The following is a 24320-nucleotide window of genomic DNA, read 5'->3' on the forward strand; positions in this document are numbered from 1 at the left end:
GCTAATAGTAAATTTTGATGCAATATAAATACATTTTTGGTGATCCTTATATATTAGTCATTAATACTTTTATTAAATAATAAAATAAAGACAATTAATTTATTACCGTTAAATAATTGTTGGTAAAAATAAATTTTGTTGTAGTGTATTATCCGTTTTGGGCCTAAGCCTCACGATTTTGCTTTTGGTCATCACTCAAAAGGCCTCTCTTACATTGGAGTATGTGTGTGCTTTATAAGTTGTTATTTTTTTTCTTATTTTATCGATATGGGACTTATTTGTATCCCAACATAAAGAAGAGGTCATCTTATACCTCAGACTAGATTTTTCAAATTCAACTATTGAGATAGAATAAAAACGTCTTAGGAGGCTATCATCCAAAATTTAGCTCGATTCAATGGTTAATAAATTTGCTAAGGGGTCAAAATCGTAATTGGTTTGTGCATGATGATCTTATTTTGGACAACATTTTGTCTCTCAGGCTACCTCTTATTACAGACCTAATTTTAACGATCCTACCATTGAAGTTAAAGATCAATGTCTTGAGAAGATATCATCAAAAAAACAACACGATCCAACGGCTAACAAGTTCTGTAAAGAGCCATACAACACCTTAAAAATTTGTTTTTTTTTTTTGTGGATTTAGTCCCACATCTGTAACATCCCAATTTTCAAAATGGTAATTACTATTATTATTATTATTATTACATAGTATTTGGTCATAATTTGATGATTATCTTTTATTTCAATTGTAGCTAATTTACACTCCATTTATGCTTAATTATAGGCTTTAGAAACATATGTATATTGTTGGGCTTAATTAGATAGTTGTAAACTTTCTTTTTGTTAAAATCGTTTTCGCTGGGCTGACTGGCAAGCCTCGGTTTTTGGGGCATAACTCGGTCTGTGGTTGTCCAAATGATACAAACTTTATATCAATGGAAAGCTAAGATAAAATACTATAACTTTTATGAAGAAACCATTTTCAAATTCCTTCATCTACCATGTTGAATATTCTAAAAACCGCAACATATTTAACTCACGCTGGCAGCCTGACCCCTGTTCACTAAAACAGTCATATCTGGAGTTATAGATCTCCTTTTTCGGTGATTCCAAAACGATTGAAAAGATAACATCCTAAGCTACAACTTTCATGAAGACCTCGTGACCAAATTCAGTCGTCTAGAAGGTCAAAATGGGAGTGCCAAAGGACGTGTCCACTAAACTCCACTAACCATCCACCATCACCACTAACTCCTCCACTACCACCACTAACTCATCCACTAAACCTAATTTCCTTATATTTTAATGTCTTTTGAAGGCTATAAATAGCCCCTCAATTCTTCATTTCAGAACCTCCCAAAAACACTTCTCATTTCTCTTCTCTTGTAATTTTTCTCTCTACGTTCTGCTTAGACTGAAGGAGCCTAGGGGAAGAAGTTCTGCTCTAAGTTTTAGCGAGATTCTGCCCAAATTTCTGTATATCCAGGTAAGGGGGGGAGTGGGAAACCTCGCTTGGGGGTGTGGGAGTAATCGTTAAATAGTTGTTTGTAGATTGGCTCCCGATCTTATGTCTGTTGTTTGTATGAAATATTGTTATTAATGTGCTTTGCTTTTTATATTACTTGATTTCTTGTCTGTAGTAAATAATAACTATACTATTTTTATAAAAGAAAAATAAATAAATTGTTTATTAATAAAGATATGGAAGGCTAAGCCTCCTATTAATTAATAAATATGTAATTGATGTTAAAAATGAATAAGTTTTAAAATAAAAATACCTATACGAACTTATGAAGATCTTATTATGACTTGAGTATATGAAGTATATATGAGACCTGTGCGGACCTATGAGGATATGACTGTATGAAATATGTACTCATGACTTGTGACCTATGATCCATGAATGGACCATTGAACTGTTGAACTATTGGACCGTAGGACTATTGGACTGATTGGACCATTGGACCGTTGGACTATTGGACTATTAAAGTTGGATTAATAAAATAAATCATAATTATGAAATATGAATCTTATATGTGTAATATGCTAAATGTTGAGTCTATGAATGTATGACATGCATCATATGCATATATTATTCCAGGTGTGCCGCTGAGGCCGCATACCAGTGATGCTAACAAGGTGTATGAACACCAGTGATAGGTGTGCCTTCGGGACACCAGTGATGTAACATGCTAACGAGGTGTATGAACACCAGTGATAGGTGTACCTTTGGGTCACCAGTGATAAATTCTGAAACTTCCGTATGGCGCCACATGCATGCATTTTGTGAGTCGAGTCAATAAAATCATTGCATGATTTATAAATGTACATATATATATATATATATGATATTGATTATATTGTATGTGTGTGTGCTATTTAACTTTTATTTCTATACCTGCAACTAAGTGAGAAGTTTCTCACTCCTCTTGTTATTCCTGTATATGTTTAAATTTATGTTGCAGGTAATCTTAATCATGAGGATGTTGGTAATGAAGTCTAGAGGCTTAAGTGGGCATGCTCTGATAGGATGTGACATCGGGCTTAGCTAGGCTTCTTTCTGGGATAATAATGTTTTATTTTCCTTCTTTTGAAATTTAAATATATTTGTATGATATAAAAAAAGATTATAAATTGATTCCTAACTAGGAGGCACTGCCACCTTTACTGGGATTAATTTATAATCTTTGTTTTATTATGACTTCTTGAGTTTGGTATAAATGTTAATTACGAATGTGCATCTTCTACCTTATGATATTTATTATCACTCTAATATATTTTTTTTAATATAGTTAATGCTTATTAAGTAATTATGTTGGGGTAGAGGGTGTCACATTTAGTGGTATCAGAGCAGGCCGATCCAATCGGCCGTGAGTTATGAGTCTACTATGCTTGTTTGGTAGATTAATAATGTGATGAGATGATTGATGTGCTAATGTGATGATTAATTATGTTCTTATTTATTTATTTGTATGTATTGTATTCTCAGGATTTGTCTGATAGACATGATATAAATTGATGATGCTATTTTTGATTGATCTTTTCATAATTGCTTATTTGTTTGATACTTTTGCTTACGTAAGAAGTAGTGATTGAGTAGTATCACTCGTATGGTGAGCTTATGTACCAATAGTACGGACAAAGCCTTGATAATCAACTAGAAATTATTGAGACCTTAGATTTGGATGATTTTTCAATAGTTTACGGTTAATGGAAGTTAGGAATCTATAGTAGTAGTGGTTGAATCCAAGGAGGTTGTATTTGAGAATTGGAGTTTTGATATTTTGATGAGAGATTGGTACGTTCCTTGAGTGTTGGTGCTTGCATGTTAACTTTTATGGTTGAGGTAGTATGTGAATTTTATTCTCTAAGTCCTTTGTGAGCTGTTTTGGTCTAGGATTTGTAATGAAAAACTTGAATATGAGTTAAGGTGGGAAGGAGTGAATTTGAAATGGTTGAGGTATTTTGTGAAATGTTAGTACACTACTGCTTTATGATATGGGGATTATTTTCGTTGAAATTCTGTTGTGCTAGTATGAGTATCATATGACAGACTCAGATTTTGTGGTCTTCATGAGAATTGTGGCTTGGGATATTATTTTTCCAATGGAACTAGAATAAGATAAAATAGAGGTCTAGAACCTTAGTTATGACTACTTTGGTGATCAGAAGTTTAGTTATAAGAGCTGAATATACTTGAAATGATTTCTGAATTTTTAGTTAGGAAGGTGATCTTTTTGAAATCTTATGCCTTCATAAGAATTGTAGCTTATTCATTTACCTTTCGTTTGAGATAGGTTTGAGATCATTTGGATGAGTATAACTCTGTGTGTCAGGTAGATATATGCTATCATGATATTTTTGAGATTTTAGGCATAACAAGGATAAAAATAGATTTGATGATGTTTTAAGGTCTGGTCACTGAAAGGTTGATTCAAATGATATGATTGGTTCATGGTGATAAATTCATACATATTTAGGGATGATATATGTGAAAGAGGTATTCTAATATGAATTGATATGCAAGTATGTGACCTTATGGATCAATTAGTGGATATTTGTGTGTTAATGAGAGGTTTTGACCTTAGGATGTGATACCATCATATTAGAGTTAAGTGTGAAGATATATCTAAGATAAACTTAGCTAGATTATGATTTTGATTGTATGAGGTGAGTGTTCTAGGCTATGTAATTTCTTGCGAAGGTATAACATAGAGCTATCTAAGGTAGAAGTTGTTCTTAAGTGAGAGATACCTAATTCAATTAGTAAAATTAAGAGTTTTCTTAGGATAATTTATAGGAGATTTATTAAGTAAATGTCTAAGGTAGCAGTTAGAGGTTTAGGCTACTCTCATTTCACTCGCCTCTACTACAGGAATCGCTTTTGCTTTCTTTTCCTCTAGCTACTAAGACGTTTCAGTTCACTAAGTTGTCGTTTGCCTACCCATGAATTCAACAGTAGTTTGAAAGGCTAACCCATATTAGGAATTTCTGGACCTATGTTTATTTTAAGTACCTAAAACATTTTATCGCTTACTTCTCTAGGTCGCTTAGTATTACCTTTGACTGGATTGACTAAGAAAAAGTTGCCTTTGTGTGCATAACAAAGGAGAAGGTAGTTTTCAAACTATTAAGGAAGAATTGGCTAGTGTTAATACTACTAGATGTTAACAAAGACTTTTGTGGTATATAGTTATGCTTCTAAAGATAGGATCAGGAAGAGTGTTGTGGCAAGAAGAAAGGTAGAAGCTTATGATTCTAGGCAACTGAAAATTCATGAGAGGAATTACTTTACCCATAACTTTGAGTTAGCAGTTTTAATATGAATACTAAGATTTGAAAACACTACGTATATGATTCTAAGCTTGAGGTATTTAGCGATCATAATAGCTTTAAATATCTATTAACCAAAAGAAATAGTTAGAATTCGTTGAGAAATAAGATTTTGATCTTATTGATTATTCGGCCAAGCCATTATGGCAACCGATGTTTTGAGTAGTAAACCTTTATATTTATCTTCCTTTATGATTAGAGAAATGGATTTTTTTAGATTACTCCTAGTAGTGTGAAACTAGGTATGACTTGAGTAACAAGTGAATTCTTGAAAGAAATTGGAAAAGCATAATTAGTTGATTCATTTGGTGATAAGATATGAGGCTATAAGATAAAGTGATGAATAAGAGTTTAACTTGGGTGTAAATGGAGTGGTGAAATTAGAGATCTGATATGTACATGTAGTGAACTTACGCTTAGGTGGTTAATCTTTAGAAATAATCTTAATATTGTGACAGACGCCTTAATTATGTTGATCTTTGATATATCACTTTTGATGATTTAAGGGTTGGATTTGATTGAAGAATTTAAGACTTATGATTGGTGTTTGAGATTATCCTTAGGAGAATTGAATTGATTATATTTAAAGTGACTAGTAAATTAATGGATAAGATTAGAGAAGCCTAGGAGTCAGATCCTTTCTTAGGGAATCAAATAGAGAAGATTGGTAGTAGTACGTATAATCATTTCTGAGTAGAATCAATATTGTTTTAAGGAGCAAATTTGAATGCTAAGTAAACTTGAAAGGACATAAGAACTCTTCACATTTATTTAGGAGTTACTAAAATGTATCAGAGTGGCGCAGCAGAAGCGTGATGGTCTAAGATGAGAATAGAAGTAGAGAAGTTGAATTAAGGTATGGAGAGTGAGTTTAAATTTGGAGTGGATGGAATTTTAAGATTTAAGGATAGGTTGTACATTCATAGTGTGCGAGAGTTTAATAAAGCAATCCTAGAAGAAGGACATAAGAGTATTCTTAGTATCCATCCAGAAATCACTAAGATGTACCAAAATCTTAAAAAGATATTTTGGTGGCCTTAAGTGTAGAGAGGAATAGAGGATGGTGTGTACTCATATTTAGTATAGTATAAGTCTGAGACAAAACATCAGAAGCCTTTAGGACTTTTGTAGCCTTTAGATGTTCCTATTTGGAAATGAGATAATGTGTCTAGACCTTGTTGTGGGTTTTCCTAGGAAGTTTAGAAATCTTGAACAAGTCATAGTCAAACCTCTTCGTTGCGGAAATTCGAGGACGAATTTCTTAAAAGGGGGGAAGTATTGTAACATCCCAATTTTCAAAATGGTAATTACTATTATTATTATTATTATTACATAGTATTTGGTCATAATTTGATGATTATCTTTTATTTCAATTGTAGCTAATTTACACTCCATTTATGCTTAATTATAGGCTTTAGAAACATATGTATATTGTTGGGCTTAATTAGATAGTTGTAAACTTTCTTTTTGTTAAAATCGTTTTCGCTGGGCTGACTGGCAAGCCTCGGTTTTTGGGGCATAACTCGGTCTGTGGTTGTCCAAATGATACAAACTTTATATCAATGGAAAGCTAAGATAAAATACTATAACTTTTATGAAGAAACCATTTTCAAATTCCTTCATCTACCATGTTGAATATTCTAAAAACCGCAACATATTTAACTCACGCTGGCAGCCTGACCCCTGTTCACTAAAACAGTCATATCTGGAGTTATAGATCTCCTTTTTCGGTGATTCCAAAACGATTGAAGAGATAACATCCTAAGCTACAACTTTCATGAAGACCTCGTGACCAAATTCAGTCGTCTAGAAGGTCAAAATGGGAGTGCCAAAGGACGTGTCCACTAAACTCCACTAACCATCCACCATCACCACTAACTCCTCCACTACCACCACTAACTCATCCACTAAACCTAATTTCCTTATATTTTAATGTCTTTTGAAGGCTATAAATAGCCCCTCAATTCTTCATTTCAGAACCTCCCAAAAACACTTCTCATTTCTCTTCTCTTGTAATTTTTCTCTCTACGTTCTGCTTAGACTGAAGGAGCCTAGGGGAAGAAGTTCTGCTCTAAGTTTTAGCGAGATTCTGCCCAAATTTCTGTATATCCAGGTAAGGGGGGGAGTGGGAAACCTCGCTTGGGGGTGTGGGAGTAATCGTTAAATAGTTGTTTGTAGATTGGCTCCCGATCTTATGTCTGTTGTTTGTATGAAATATTGTTATTAATGTGCTTTGCTTTTTATATTACTTGATTTCTTGTCTGTAGTAAATAATAACTATACTATTTTTATAAAAGAAAAATAAATAAATTGTTTATTAATAAAGATATGGAAGGCTAAGCCTCCTATTAATTAATAAATATGTAATTGATGTTAAAAATGAATAAGTTTTAAAATAAAAATACCTATACGAACTTATGAAGATCTTATTATGACTTGAGTATATGAAGTATATATGAGACCTGTGCGGACCTATGAGGATATGACTGTATGAAATATGTACTCATGACTTGTGACCTATGATCCATGAATGGACCATTGAACTGTTGAACTATTGGACCGTAGGACTATTGGACTGATTGGACCATTGGACCGTTGGACTATTGGACTATTAAAGTTGGATTAATAAAATAAATCATAATTATGAAATATGAATCTTATATGTGTAATATGCTAAATGTTGAGTCTATGAATGTATGACATGCATCATATGCATATATTATTCCAGGTGTGCCGCTGAGGCCGCATACCAGTGATGCTAACAAGGTGTATGAACACCAGTGATAGGTGTGCCTTCGGGACACCAGTGATGTAACATGCTAACGAGGTGTATGAACACCAGTGATAGGTGTACCTTTGGGTCACCAGTGATAAATTCTGAAACTTCCGTATGGCGCCACATGCATGCATTTTGTGAGTCGAGTCAATAAAATCATTGCATGATTTATAAATGTACATATATATATATATATGATATTGATTATATTGTATGTGTGTGTGCTATTTAACTTTTATTTCTATACCTGCAACTAAGTGAGAAGTTTCTCACTCCTCTTGTTATTCCTGTATATGTTTAAATTTATGTTGCAGGTAATCTTAATCATGAGGATGTTGGTAATGAAGTCTAGAGGCTTAAGTGGGCATGCTCTGATAGGATGTGACATCGGGCTTAGCTAGGCTTCTTTCTGGGATAATAATGTTTTATTTTCCTTCTTTTGAAATTTAAATATATTTGTATGATATAAAAAAAGATTATAAATTGATTCCTAACTAGGAGGCACTGCCACCTTTACTGGGATTAATTTATAATCTTTGTTTTATTATGACTTCTTGAGTTTGGTATAAATGTTAATTACGAATGTGCATCTTCTACCTTATGATATTTATTATCACTCTAATATATTTTTTTTAATATAGTTAATGCTTATTAAGTAATTATGTTGGGGTAGAGGGTGTCACAACATCTAAAAACTCAAAGGACTAAGTCTCACATCTAACAATTCTCGAAGGATTTTGCCTCCTAAATGCTTATATAAGTAACCCCTTGACAAGGGGAATACTACACTTTTCTCTTTCTCTCTAACTCCTTTCCAACTAATTTAGAACAATGTTCTGAAAAGTTTTGGTTAGCATTTGCAAGGATTTCAGGAGTTTTTCTAGTTAAAAATTTTCTTGAGAGTTTGAGAGGAATTATTGTAGAGCCCCAAAGGATTGCCAAAAAAGTGATCTCAAGTTTAAAATTTATGAAAGCGTAGTCTCGAAGTTTTTTTTTCTCTATAAACTCTTATTTACTGCTCTCTTTATTTCTTTTCAATACATCTTTAGAATTTTTTTTCATAATGTAATTATGTCATCGCTTTTATTTGAATAAATATGGGTAAAATTGTAAATCAAAATAATATTTAATTTGTTAATAAATTTATCACAAGGTAATAATTTTAGGCATTGTCAAATGTCTAACACCTTCCCGTAACCGACCTCGAACCCAACTAGTCTAACTATGTAGGCTTAAGTTGAAATTTTGAAAACTTTTTTATTTTTTTGATGTTTTGAGTAAAATATCTGTAGCAACTCCATAAACCCGAAATGCTTTTTCGAAAATCATTGGTAGAGGTTTAGTCTAATTATTAGACATTCCGAAGCTGGTGAGATTTTTAAGGTCTAACCATTGATTCACGTAGAACCTTCCCTAAGAAGAAACATGATAAGTCATCATGTATATTTTTTATGGGATCTGGTCGTGACAAACGGTTAGGAAATTGACTGGTCATTACAATCAGTATTTTATAAATGGACGTAAATGTAACATTAATTAGTAATTATTTGCATTAAAAATATGAAATACATATTATTTTTGAATGAATGATATAATATTCAAAAATTTAATCACTTAAAATAATATAGTTTATTCTATCCAGATATATTGAATAAAAAATAATTTAGTCTAAAATTAAATTAATGTAATTTTTTAAAATTATTTAAATAAAGCGTAGTCTCAGAGGTTTTTTTTTTTTTTTTTTTTATAAACTCTTATTTATTGCTTTCTTTATTGCTTTTGAATACATCTTTAGAATTGTTTGCACAATGTAATTGCTTAATCTCTTTTATTTGAATAAATAGGGTAAAAATGTAAAATAAAATATTATTTTATTAATAAATTTTTCATAGGATACTAATTTTAGATTTTGTAGGTGTTTAACACCTTCCCTACACGTAATCGATTCTGAACCCAACTCTGGCTGTATAGGCTTAAGTTGAATTTTTGAATTTTTTATTTATATTTTGAATAAAATATCGGTGGTGATTTCATAAACCTTAATGGTGTGTTTGGTGAGGAATTTATATAAGATAATTCATTTATTTGAAGAATTTCAAATTCCTTGAGGTGAAATGCTTTGTTTGGATGAGGAATTTACCAAAGAATTTGAAATCCAAGCATTTGTGAAATTTCTTAAAATAGTAGAATTTCAAATTCTCCCAAAAATGGGAGAATTTGAAATTTCTCATATTTGTTTTTCTTATTTCACTTATATATTTTATCTTATCTCTTTATTCTTTTAATTATTGGATATTCAAAAATATTTTTAAAATTATTAAATATTATCTTATATTAATTTTTAAAATTATTAAATATTATCTAATATTATTTTTTAAAATTATTAAATATTTAAAAATGAATTAATATTTATTTTTATAAAATTTAATTTAAAAATCTCAATATATAAATATATTTTGAAAATCAATTTTATTATGATGGAATCAAATTATCATATTCAACCTAACAATTTAAAATTTAAGAAATTTGAATTGACTCATCCAAACAAAATATTTTAAGAATGATAGAAATTGAAATCAAAGTAATTCAAATACCAAAAATTTAAAATTCCTTGAATTTGTAAAATTCATCATCCAAACACACTATAAATGTTTTTTCAAAAATTACCGGTGGAGATTTAGTCAAATTATTAAGCATTCCAAAACTAGTGAGATTTTCATGGTCTAACCATCAAGTTGCGTAGAACCTTCCCTAAAAAAAACATGATAGGTCACCATGTATGAGATTCGATTGCGACAAAGGGTTAGAAGTCTGACTAGTCGTTATAATTAATATTTTACAAATGGACGTAAATGTAGCATTAATTATTAATTATTTGCATTAAAAATATGAAATATATATTTTTTTGAATGAATGATATAATATTGAATAAAAATTAATTTAGTCTAAAATTAAACTAATGTAATTTTTTAAAATTATTTAATTTATATTTGATTTTTATGAGAAATATTAAAAATTAATACTAATTTCTTTTCATGAAATCACAATCTTATTCATGTAATTTCTTTTGAGAAATTATATTATAATTTAAATTTTAAATTACATATTTAATCTAATTAATCTTTATTTTTTTTAATACTATAACGTTCCAAAATCAAAACAGTTTTTGTTTTTACACCTTTCACCAAGTCTCATGTTTTTTCAGATTAGTTAGCACAAGTACATCCACTTGTTTACTGTTACCAGAAAGTTTGCAAAGTAAATAAAAGTTAAAACTGATGCACGTACTCTTGATTTGAAGAAAAAAAAAAGTATCTAATATTGTGCCTATATATACATTAGTGCGTGAGAAAAATAGATAGAAAAAAATACACGACAAGTTTATTTATCTTTTCTTCAAAATTATTTTTACTATCAAAATATATTTTTTGGAGCAGTGTTCTTTGGTTCAGAGATCTTTAGCTGCACTTGAACGGTCTAACGGGTTGACGTATCTTGAAAGAGGAGGACACTATAAAACTCAAAATTACCAATGCAGTAGGGACATTTTTTCTCTAAGGATTGCGCTTTGCATGCTTCAACCTAGGGCTCTAAACTTATTATTTAATATTTTAATTTACTTTTTGTGTTTAATTAGTTGTTACTGATTGTTTTTGTTTTAATTTTATAGTATTCATTGTGTTGTTGATATTGGTTTTATTGATAAATCTAAATATTTATTTTTTCTTGTGTTCTATTAAATTTATTTGCAACAATCTTAGAAAAAAAATCTTCTTTTCTCGTTCAATATCAACATGTCTGCATGGATATTTTAAAGTCCTTGAGTAGTAAGCCAGAAAAATTTAATGGTGAAAATTTTTTTATGTTGGCCACAACAGATGAAATTTGGCTTACAAAGTTGAGTTTATTTTCTCTTATTTTAAATGGAAAATCTGGAAAATGTTCTGAATGTGCCTTGGTTGAAGCTAGTTCTTCTGATGATACTTCTAGTGATAAAAATATTTTGTATCATGGTCATATTTTGAGTGCTCTATCTGATAATATTTATAAAATATTTTGTCATACAAAAATTGCTTTGGAGTTTTGGGACGCTCTTGAACTAAAGTATGGTTCTGCTGAAAAGGGTTTACGAAGATACTCTTGTGAAAGAATGATTTATTTTCAAATGGAAGATAAAAAACCTTTCTCTGACCAAGTTCATGAATTTGAAAATATTATTTATGATATGAAGATGAAATAAATTACTTTGCCTGACATAATGCTTGTTAGTTTATTAATTTCTAAATTACCTCTTTCTTGGTCTGAATTTGCAAGAAGCCTTAAGCCTAAACAAAAAGGATTCTCTCAAACCCCTTTTTCAGGCTAAGACTCATCTAGTGGAAAACGCTAATAAGCCTAAACAAAAAATTTTTCAAAAAATCTGGTTTTTCCAATAATAATAAGTTTGGTCAAAGCTCCCGTTTCTCAAAAAATAAAAATAAGGCTTTTAATAAAAACTACAAACCAAAGAGTAAAATTCAAGGAAATGAGTCTTTCTGCTTTATTTGTGGAAGAAACAGTCATTTTGCTAAGGATTAGTTTCATCGTCGTCAACCAAAAGACATTACATTTGATCCCAAATCATCGTCTCAGCCTCAAGCTAATGTTATTGCCGCTAATGCTAGCTCGAATTCCCCATCTAATAGGTATCATGTCACTAGCCCAGAGTTAAATTTTATTTATAACTCAAATGATTGGTGGATTGACTCTGGAGCTAATGTTCATGTGTGTGCTAATAAAAAATTATTTTCTTCATATCAGGAATGTGGCACATGTACTGTAAGCATGGGGAATGGGAGCCTAGCACACGTCATTGGTCTAGGCCGAGTAGAATTAGAATTATCTTCAGGAAATTATCTTGTTTTAGATGAAGTCTTTCATGTTTCTGAAATTAGAAAAAAAAATTATTAGTGCTGCTTTGTTAGTTCAACAAGGTTTTAAAGTTGTTTTTGAATCTAATAGAGTTGTAATTTCTCGACATGGTTCTTTTGTTGGGAAATGATATATTTGTGATGGTTTGTTTAAACTTAATCTCATGTCGTCCTTTATTAATAAAAATTATAGCATTTCTTCATCTTCTATTTCAAATGTTGAATGTAGTGACATTTGGCATGGTATACTTGGACATGTTAACTTGAATTCTATTAAAAGAATGATAACTCTTGATCTTATTCCTAAATATTTTAGTGAATTGAAACAAAAATGTGAAGTTTGTGTTCAAGCCAAACAACCTAGAAAATCTTTTCAAAATTCTGTCCAAAAGGAATCTTGCTTGTTTGAACTCATTCATAGTGATATATGTGATAGAAATGGTGTTATTACTCGTGGTGGAAAGAAATACTTTATTACCTTCATTGATGACTTCTCAAAATATTGCTTTGTATACTTGATTATTCATAAAAGTGAGTTATTTGAAAAATTTAAGGTTTATAAAGCAGAAGTTGAAAATCAATTAGAAAAGAGTATTAAAATTCTTCGTTCTAATAGAGGAGAAAAATATTCTTCTAATGAAATGAGTGATTTTTTTGAAACACGTGGCATTATTCATGATGTCACTCCTCTCTATGCTCCTCAATCTAATGGAATTGCTGAAAGAAAAAATTGTACTTTATTAGACATGATAAACGCTATGCTTATAAGTTATGGTTTGCCTGATAATTTGTGGGGGGAAGCTTTGTTTACTACATGTCACATTTTGAATAGAATTCCTTATAAAAATTTAGATAAAACCCCTTATGAACTTTGGAAAAATAAAAAACCAAATTTGAAATATCTCAAAGTGTAGGGGTGTCCTGCAAAGGTGAATATTCCTATTAATAAGAAAAGAAAAATTGGTCTCAAGACGGTTGATTGTGTTTTTTGGGATATTCTTTACATAGTACTACTTATAGTTTTTTAGTTATTAATTTTGAAGTTGCTAAAATTTCTAATAATATAATTATGGAATCTAGAGATGTTGTTTTCTTTGAAAATATTTTTCCTTTGAAGAATAAATTGTCTCAACCTATTTATGATACTTCTAGCTCTGTTTTACCTTCTAGTAGTTTGTTAACAAAGATTTTGAACCTAGAATCAATAAAAGAATTAGAAAAGCTAAAGATTTTGGTCCTGAATTTTATTCTTTCTTGCTTGAAAATGATCCTAAAACTTATAGTGAAGCTATGAGATCTATTGATGCACCTTTTTGGAAAGAAGCCATTAATGATGAAATAGATTCTCTTAAAATCAATTAAACTTGGTTTTTGACTGACTTTCCTCCTGGCTGCAAGAGTATAGGTTGTAAGTAGGTTTTTCGGAAAAAATTAAGAACAGATGGCTCCATAGATAAGTTTAAGGCAAGACGTTGTTATTGGTTATAAATAAGTAGAAAGTGTAGATTTCTTTGATACATATTCTCCTGTTTCTAAAGTTACTACTATTATAGTTTAATTGCACTTGCATGTGTTTTTAATTTGGAAATTCATCAAATAGATGTAAAAACTACCTTCTTAAATGGTGACTTGGAAGAAGAAATTTACATAAATCAACCTGAAGGTTTTATAGAACCTGGAATGGAAAATAAAGTTTGCAAGCTTTTTAAATCCTTGTATGCTTTAAAACAGACTTCTAAACAATGGCATGATAAATTTGATCAAGTTGTTTCTTCATATGGATTTTAGTTTAATAATAGTGATAAATGTGTTTATGTGAAACAATTTGATGATAATTCATGTGTTATTTTATGTCTCTATGTGGATGATATTTTAATCTTTGGTAGTAATCTACATGTTATAAATGATGTGAAGTCTTTCTTGTCTAGTAATTTTGAAATGAAGGATCTTGGTCTTGTTGATGTTAATTTAGGTATTAAGTTAATTAAGAATCATGATGGTATTGTTTTGACGAGGTTTTTACTCAAATAATACTATTTTAAAAAATATTTACCCAAATAGCAACTGTGCAAATTTATTTCCAAGACTAACACTATTTACTGTTTCAGAACGGGTCGTTCTGATTCTAAAACGGGCCGTTCCAGATTAAAAAATAACACATGACGAATGGATCATAACGGGCCGTTCCGAATTCAAAAAATGCACATAAAAAGTGGAACCAGGACGGGTCGTTCTGAATCCGGAACGGGTTGTTCTAAATTTGAAACGGGCCGTTCTGGCCTATAAATAAAAATTTTTAGTTCAATTTTTACTAATCAAATATTAAAACTCAAAAACTAACATCAAATAATTAAATTTATTGAATATTAACATTGTAAATATAACTAAATAAATTTATTAAAATTCAATACAATAATAAAGATCAATGGTGGCAGAAACTGATTATGTTGTTCTGTAATGTCCATATCTATTTTAATCCTGCTGGACTTTGGCCACCCTTGAAAGTTCTCTTGAATTCTGGATTTGGCCACAAAGTTGGACCAGTGTAAGTAGGCCAATAATCTTCATGTCGGAACTCTCCAACTGTCCTTCGTATACTTTTGCAACTTATTGTAAGGTATATATGAGAGATATGTAAGTTTGATAGTCGTGATGTGCATGTAAGCATGAAGTGAGTACATACGAGCAAGGGATATGAACTTTTTGGAACTTGCCGCAATCACACCACATTACATTTAGCCTTACTGTAAATCTCCTAGCGAGTCACGCGAGCAAGGGATATGAATTTTCTGAAACTTGCTGCAATCATACCACATTTCATTTAGCCTTATTGTAAATTTCTTAGCGAGTCAAACTTCTCTCGGATGTTGCGTTTCTTCCAACTTTGTGGCCAAATCTAGAACGCAAAAGAACTTTCAAGGGTCGGCCAAAGTCCAGCAGGATTAGAACAGAGATGGACATTAGAGAACAACATAATCGTGTAAAAAATTGTTCCTATTGTCACACTCCTGGTCACGCCTTACTGTAAATCTCCCAGCAGGTCATGCAAGCAAGGGATATGAACTTTCTGAAACTTGCTGCAATCATACCACATTTCATTTAGCCTTATTGTAAATTTTTTAGCGGGTGAAACTTCTCTCGGATGTTGCGTTTCTTCCAACTTTGTGGCCAAATCTAGAACGCAAAAGAACTTTCAAGGGTTGGCCAAAGTCCAGCAGGATTAGAACAGAGATGGACATTAGAGAATAACATAATCGTGTAAAAAATTGTTCCTATTGTCACACTCCTAGTCACGCCACCATTGATCTTTATTGTTGTAATGAATTTTAATAAATTTATTTAGTTATATTTATAATGTTAATATTCAATAAATTTAATTACTTGATGGTAGTATCTAAGTTTTGGTATTTGATAAATGAAAATCATAAAAAAAAAAGAAGCCTGAATCTGTAGGCCAGAACGACCCTTTCCTTATTCAGAACGGTTTGTTCTGGATTCACTTTTTATATGCATTTTTTGAATCTGGGGAACGACCCGTTCTGGTTTATTCGTCATGTGTTAGTTTTTAATCTGGAACAGCCCGTTATGGAATCAGAACGGCCTGTTTTGGAATGTGAACAATAAAAAGTGCTAGTTGGGGAAATAAATTTGCACGGTTGCTATTTGAGTAAATATTTTTAAAATAGTATTATTTGAGTAAAAAACTATGTTTTGACACAATCACATTATATTGAAAAATTATTTAAAAAGCTTAATTATTTTGATGTGAAACCAATTTCTACCCCATTTGATTCTAGTATTAAATTGAAGAAAAATATTGGTGAAAGTGTCTCTTCTCTTAAATACTCTCAAATTATTGGTTCCTTGTTGCCTTTATCTAATTTCTCAAGACCAGACATTGCATATGTTGTTGGTAGGTTAGGAAGATATACTCATAATCTTGATCATTCACATTGTCTTGCTCTAGAAAGGTTATTTAAATATCTTAAAGGAACTATTAATTATGGAATTCACTGTGCATGTTATCGTGATGCAAATTGAATTTCTGACTCTGATGAAACTAAATCTACTAGTGGTTATGTCTTTACTTTAGCTGGAGGTGTAGTAGCTTGGAAATCTACAAAACAAACTATTATTTCTCGTTCTACTATGGAATCTAAAATAATTGCTTTAGATACTGCTAGTAGTGAGGCAGAATTTCTTAAAAATTTATTATATGACTTGCCATTATTAAATAAACCTATACCTCTAATCTCAATGCATTGTGATAGTCAAGTTGCTATTGCTAAAGTTACTAGCAAAAACTTTAATGAAAAAAGAAGGCATTTGAGAATAAGACACAAATCTATCAGAAATTTGATAACTAATGGTGTTATTTCTGTTCATTTTATCATGTCTGAAAATAACCTTGCAGATCCACTCACAAAAAGGTTGACTCGTCAACAAGTACTTGAATCATTGAGGGGAATGGGACTAAAGCCCATCAACTAGTTGCAACAATGGACACCCGTTTCCACATAAATGGCGATCCCATAAATGGAGTTCAGTGGGTAATAACAAAATTGTTTGTTAACTAAGTACACCATTGTAAATTACAAAATTATTGCATGTTCCATTCTTATGGCGAAGTGTACTCTAAAGTAAACTGTGACAGTAATAAGGTTAAGGTATTCAAATATTTATATTTATTGTGTTAAAATTAAAAATACCTCTTAATGGACTCAATGACAGTTGTTGTAGGGGTGGGTGTCACAGACCACCCTTAGAAGGGTTCACCTAGTGAGTGTGGTGGTGGGGCCGCTATTGTGAGATATGGGAAATCTCTAAATAACATTCACGAAACAAGATACATGCACAAGGTTGTAATATGCTCCACTGATTAGAACTCAAATGAACACCTTTATTATACGTGTTATGTTCTAAAATTTGTCCAAAGGGATATGGCTCAAGACAATCATGTCTCCATATTCTCTCAGATGGAAGCTCATATGCACTAGGTATAAGGCTCAAGCCCAGAAGCTTCCTTATACTAATGATATAATATATCATGCTCCATTAAAATATTTAAGTTTATATATATATATATATCTTTTTTTTCATATTTAAAATTTTAAATTAGTAGAGAATTGTTGAGAAATTATATTATAATTTAAAATTTAAATTACATATTTAATCTAATTAATCTTTATTTTTTTAATACTATAACGTTCCAAAACCAAAATAGTTTTTGTTTTTTCACCTTTGACCAAGTCTCACGTTTTTTCAAATTAGTTAGCACACAAGTACATCCACTTGTTTAGTGTTACCGGAAAGTTTGCAAAGTAAATAAAAGTTAAAACTGATGCACGTACTCTTGATTTGAAAAAAAAAAGGTATCTAATATTGTGCCTATATATACATTAGTACATGAGAAAAATAGATAGAAAAAGATATATACAACAAGTTTGTTTATCTCTCCCTCAAAATTATTTCTACTACTAAAATATATTTTTTGGAGTGGTGTTCTTTGGTTCGGGGATCTTTCACTGCACTTGAACGGTCTAACGGGTTGACGTATCTAGAGAGTGGAGCGCACTATAAACTTAAAATTACCAGTGCAGTAGGGACGTTTCTCTAAGGATAGCGTTGTGCGTGCTTCAACCTAAACTACTCTAAACTTATTATTTAATATTTTAATTTACTCTTTATGTTTAATTAATTGTTACTGATTGTTTTGATTTTAATTTTATGGTATTCATTGTGTTGTTGATAATGATTTTATTGATAAATCTAAATATTTATTTTTTCTTGTGTTCTATTAAATTCATTTCCAACAATTTCTCACCTATAGATTTGCAGGATTGAGATTATAAAATAAATATGACAACGCACACATAATCTTCATAATCAAGGTTATAAAATCACAAATCCTTGATTGCGGATTGCATGGACCATCTATGTATTGCTATCACAACTTAAAATATTGTTTATAAGAATATATAACTTAAGTTCCGTTATAAATTTGCAAGCTAATAACTCTCAATATCACATCAGCAACTTGACTCATTCATAATAACTCTAAACAAATTTCGCTAACAACACACATTCTAATAGTTTCTCTTCCATTTGTTAAAAATCATAATTTTTAGTAAATCTTACTACTACACCAGTAGAGAGATTTATTAAATAAAATATAAAACTTATAAAATTTGTGAATTTTAATAAATTTCAATCAATAATAAAAATGTATTAGGAAGAATAATGTCGCTTATATCCATTCCAAGCAAAGTTGCACATGCATTATATCATTCATCAATTTCATTTTGAATCCTTACGGCATCAAGACATGATTTCCCTTGTGGCTTGCGTGAAAAGAATGCTTTGTAGTAATCTCCAGCTACAATTTTCTTGAATAACGCTGGTCTTTGAGCTGTAACCAGGTTTGATATTGGACTAATAACTCTGTCTATCTGAGGCCTATGAAAGGTGGCAATGGAAATTCTCTCTTTTTTTGAGTTTACTATTGCTCGATGCTCAATACTTTTATACAATCCATTGGTCAGAATCTGCCAAACCATTTAAAGATGATCATAAAATTTCTTTAAAAGAAACTATAATTTATTAAATTCTCAGTAAGACTATGAGTATCCTCATCATACTCTTAAACATCGAGTGTATGATTAATTTTTGTCGACGCATTAACTTAACCTTAGCTACCAAGTATATACGTATATATGGTTTAAACTCCATATATAGGTTAATTTGCACATGAAGACACTTATATGTATGAGAAAAAATATGAATGATTTTATGCAACTTACCTCCAAAGTGTCACCAACGTTAATGACAAAAGCATTAGAGACGGGTTTAATAGGTATCCACTTTCCTTCATTTTTTATTTGGAGGCCTTCTGTTTCATTGACTTGAAGAAGGATGGTTAGGGCACCAACATCAGAATGACTATCTATTCCAATGACATTTTCTGGTTGGGGACATGGAGGGTAATAATTCCACTTCATTGATTGATTTAAATTTTCAAATAACTCTAGCACTTCATTTGATTCAATCTTAAGAGCTAGTGTCATACGCTCAATGATTGTGATGCAAAGTTTTCCCAATTCAAAAGAATATTTCTCCAAGTTGTCCCTGCATTGAACCAACTTATTAGATTTGGATACATATAATAACTCAAACTTGTACGTAGTAGTTAATATAAGAGGAAACAACCTCAATGGTTGGGGAAAACAAGGAATTAACCGAGGGTTCCTTATCTGAGGTGGAAGAGTGTGAATGATTAATGTATCTGCCCAATCCAACTTTTGATCATCAGATTGAACATACATCTGGCCATAACCTTCAGAATCTTCCGGGGTTTGCCAAAATTGTTTCTTCTCTTCTATTGAAAGATCAAAGAATTCTTGAATACCTCTCTTCACATTTTCCACCATGGAAGAGTTGACTCCATGATTAATCAACTATATAAGTAATCTCAAATTAGATGCCATTTGAAGCTAATAAAATTCAATATATGTCCTTCATATTTTTGTGAAACTAGCTATTGCTGGAATATATATCTTGAATGGCATATTCACGAGAGTTAAGTATAAAACCAAATTCAATTTTTGTATCACATGGTGTGTTATTAATAACAAGCACCTATGAAATTTTATTTTTCTTTTGTTAATTCCTTAAAATTCAAGCGAGAATGAACAATCTAAAAGCAATTAACTGATTTACCATGTTTAGTTATTAGTCAAAATTATGCGATGGAAGGAGTTGGAAACCTTGCTGGATTACAATGATCATTTGATCATTAATTGATTTTCATTTTCGACATGATATTCATGATACTATTCATATTGCCATTTATCTAATTCAAGAATAATAATCTATGTATTGACAGTGTGATTCTTTTTTTAAATTGATAATTAATTAAAAATTAACATGCACTGTTGACCTTTTTACAATAATTTTCTAAAGTCATTAATATGTTTTCTGATTAGTTAATAATATATATAACTTTTTGTACACCTACAATGCATAGAAATACAACTCATAATGTAACATAATCTTATTTCTCAACTATAATTTCATTAACAAATGCATTATTGGCTTGCATTTTAATGAAATGAACTCTTGGATGTACTTGGCAGATGTTTTAACTAGTGAAAAAATGATAATAAGGGAGGAATAATTATTCAAACCTGGAAGAAACCCCATTCCTTACATGCATGGTCCAGCTTCTCTAGCTCAATTGCATCTTCAGATAACAACTTACTCAGGTCGATGGTTGGGATTTGTGGTAAAGAGTTTGTGTTGCATATAACAGGAGAGTCTTGATTTGGATGAAAATATTGCTCTGGAACTTTGGTGATTCGTTGCTTTGCTAGCTCTTGGACAGAAGGCACCAACAAAGAGGTTCCAAACTTTAACATTGTATTCAGCTATTGAATCCTCTTGGGATTATTTAATTTCAAGCCTACATACACCCCACTAAGGTGTCAATATGAGTTGGACCCAACACACCCTATAAAGCTTTGGGCAATATTGTGAAGAGGGTTCCTTGATTTTCCAATGAACTGCATTAGCACCCACACATGAAATTACATAATAAAATGATTATAACTTAATTACCTATGAGTTGGTGTAGTGGTTTGGAGATGATCAATTTAGTACGAAATCTTGTTCTTGATCTCTGCCATGTGAAAGTTCTATGAATCAGTACTAGTCAAGTATTACAAGATTAATCTCTAATTCAGTAGACTCAGAGATAAAAATAAAAATTAAAAGAGTAAGTTAGAACAGTTAACACTTAGTCCACCAAACTCAATTAAAATAATTGGTTAGTCTAGCTGGGAAACTTGTGTCTCTGGTTTAACTTTCATATCATGTACTTTTGCACATCTGTTTTTGACTCTTCAATGAAATCTTTTGATATTAAAAAAAAAAAACCTTGACTATTCATGAAACATCTTGATAACTCCATAAGCAGACAAACATTACATGGCTACGGATATTTTAGCTGAAAACCCCTCTTTGAACTTCCCAAAACTTGTACCACACTATAACAGGGCATATCCAACTACTATAGGAACTAACTTCAAAGATGTGTCAATACTTTATGTTGGTCATAAAATATTCTAAAAACTTGCTTTACATAACAAGATCCCTACAAATCTTTTGTAGCTGTAGAAACAAGCCATACGAAGTGATCAAAGATGTAAAAGAATGGCATATAATTCATTTTAACTTCATAATAATGATGTTTCTATTGAGAGACACATGCCCTGTGACTTTGTATAAATCTAAAACTAAATCTCTATAACGAATGAAAACGAACCAAAGCATGGAAACACATATATAGTGAATGATGATGCATCAGAAGTTGATCAGCAGAGCAAAATTAAAGAAATTCCAAAAGGCCAAACCAGTAAATATCAAAATCAAAATCCTAAACATCATGCATCTAACTCCGCAAAGCACAATTCTTCAAATTGGACCTCCTAATTTAAAGTCAATTATATCCTTATCCATCAAATCAGAAGAGAAGATACATAGAGTAAGATTGTTCTTACCTTTCCTTACATCAAAGGTGATTTGTGACAGAACTCTGTGAGAGGAAATAGAAGGCTTGAATGGTTGGTGTTGACTATGAAAGGGGAACAAGTAGATTGCAGGTAAGGGCTTAACTTATATTTATTGCAGTAGAATTAATAGGTAGATATATTGATTAATTTAATCATTTCTTACTCTATCGTTGAATTCTCTGCATTTAGAAATAACTAGATAATACCGTGCATTTCACGGGTATGTAGTTTTTTTGTCTTTATATTTTATAATTAATAATGCACAGATATATATACTCCAGTATTTTATTAATAAATAATTTAGATTTAGGATAAATTCACATATAACTAACTAATGCTAAATCTATATCTGTATTGCACATACATTACAAAATTCTATAAGTTTTATAATTCTAAATATGTAATAAATATTTACTACTATTTTGTTAAAGAATATGTTGGGATTCATCCCAAGTCCCACATCTGTAAAATGAAGGAACATTGGCTAGTTTATAAGGGTGTCCACCATTCCATATAGAATGAGGCCTTTTGGGAAGGAGCCCAAAAACAAAACTGTGCGGGCCTAGCCCAAAGCGGACAATATCATACTATGGTGGAGTAACAGGTGGACTATCGGGCCTAACAGAATAAGATATATTAACTAAATTGAATATAAAATATATCCAAAAAAAAATCTTATATACCAATATTGTGATATTATTTTTCTTGTACAAAATAATAGATAACTATGAAAATAACATAATTTGAATACTTGTGAGTGATGCTTAGTGTGAGACTTGTGACTCTCTTCCCTCCCATTCAACTCTCACTCACTCCAACTCTCTCATTTCTCTTTTTCATGCTCCTTACTTTTGATCTTTCTTTTGGAACCTTAGGTGGTGCTGCTGAGTAGGTGATTCAGAGTTCTTCTTCTCCGTCTCTTTTCCCTCCGTCCATTCTCTTCTCCTCCGTTGAGCCCTTCTCTTCCCGGAAGCTCGGATTCTTCTATCGAAGTAAGGGAAGCTAGGTTTTTCACTGTTTTTGGATGAAACTGAGTGCTAGAAGCTCATTATCTGTCGGTATTGGTTGATTTTGGCTGAATGTTGGTGAAAAAAATGGATTTTTGGAGTTTGAGGGTTTTGGATGAAAATTTGGGTTTTCTTGATTTAATGGTTGCATGTTGAAAATGAAGGGTTTTTCGTGATGTTTGATGAAAATGTAGTACTTTGGGCCGATTGCATGTGGATTTTCCTGGTTATTTTGCAGGGTTTGAAAAGATTTTTCGAACTTAGTGAGTTGCTGCTAGGTATCACGCCGGGCGCAGTTCTTCGCGCCGGGCGCGTGACCATCAGAGGACTTCATTGGGCAAGCACGTCGGGTGCAGTGGTGTATGCGCCGGGCAAGCTTGAGAATGTGAGCCTCTGGATGGCCCACGCCGGGCGTGGTGAGAGGGAACTGGGCGCGATATCAGTAGATTACTCAAGTTTTATGGTTCTAATGTGGCGCCGGGCGAGACTTTGTCACGCCGGGCGAGGAGACTCCTTGGGAGTCTCTGCCATAGGTGGCGCCAGGCTCAATTTATATTGCGCCAGGCATGAGACCCTGGGAAGGTCTCTACTTACTTTGCGCCGAGCGCGGGTTTGCACGTCGGGCTTATGAGACCTTGTGAGGTCTCTGCCTCCTATCATGTCGGGCGTAATACGAATTGCTCCGGGCGCGATGATCCCTGGTATTCTCTGATTGTACCACGCCGGGCGCGACCATGAGTGCGCCGGGCACGGATGATGATGTTGAATTATGCTGAAATTGTTGATAAATGTTGTTTTATGCTGAGTTGAGTTGTAATTGATGAATATGCTGTGCCGATTAGATGATAATGCTGAAATATGATGATAAGCTGTAATAGATGTATATTGCTGTGCTGATCTGTGTTGTAAGCCATTATAGCTATATTTGATGATATTGTTGTCTTGAGCTGTTATTAGCCACTATTGTGGTGCTGCTGTAGCCACTATGTCAGTGCTGTTATTAGCCACTATTGTGGTACTATAGCTGCTATGTCGGTGCTATTATTAGCCACTATTGTGGTGCTGCTGTAGCCGCTATGTCGGTGCTGTTATTAGCCACTATTGTGGTACTGTAGCCGCTATGTCGGTGCTGTTATTAGCCACTATTGCGGTGCTGCTGTAACTGCTATGTTGGTGCTGTTATTAGCCACTATTGTGGTGCTGTTATAGTCGCTAAGTCGGTGCT

The 24320-nt window shown here is 31.9% G+C and overlaps 1 protein-coding gene and 1 long non-coding RNA gene across 5 annotated transcripts; one reads left to right on the forward strand and one right to left on the reverse strand.

The window, feature by feature from the left end:
* The first annotated feature begins 716 nt into the window (after nt 1-716).
* On the forward strand, nt 717-8218 carry LOC145953045 (uncharacterized). Its single transcript, XR_014430584.1, has 3 exons — nt 717-1489; nt 2469-6949; nt 7927-8218. It is a non-coding gene; the product is annotated as an uncharacterized LOC145953045 (long non-coding RNA).
* Nucleotides 8219-18709: 10491 nt separating this feature from the next.
* On the reverse strand, nt 18710-22235 carry LOC109789907 (protein SRG1). Of its 4 annotated transcripts, none has more exons than XM_020348960.3 (6): nt 22077-22235; nt 21136-21196; nt 20706-20980; nt 19729-19976; nt 19323-19647; nt 18710-19067 (listed from the first exon to the last, which is right to left on the reverse strand). In XM_020348960.3, the coding sequence occupies exons 3-6, from the start codon at nt 20934-20936 to the stop codon at nt 18807-18809; spliced, it is 1065 nt and encodes a 354-aa protein (XP_020204549.1). In that variant the 5' UTR covers nt 20937-20980; nt 21136-21196; nt 22077-22235; the 3' UTR covers nt 18710-18806. The 4 variants fall into 4 exon arrangements, with proteins under 4 accessions (XP_020204549.1, XP_082923055.1, XP_082923056.1 ...); XM_083066929.1 differs by having other exon boundaries at nt 20706-21063; XM_083066930.1 differs by lacking the exon at nt 22077-22235 and adding an exon at nt 21842-21988 and having other exon boundaries at nt 20706-21063.
* Nucleotides 22236-24320: the final 2085 nt, after the last annotated feature.

Source organism: Cajanus cajan, chromosome 11 (genome assembly GCF_000230855.2).
Source record: "Cajanus cajan strain Asha chromosome 11, NIPB_CcT2T_4, whole genome shotgun sequence".
Lineage (NCBI taxonomy): Eukaryota > Viridiplantae > Streptophyta > Magnoliopsida > Fabales > Fabaceae > Cajanus > Cajanus cajan.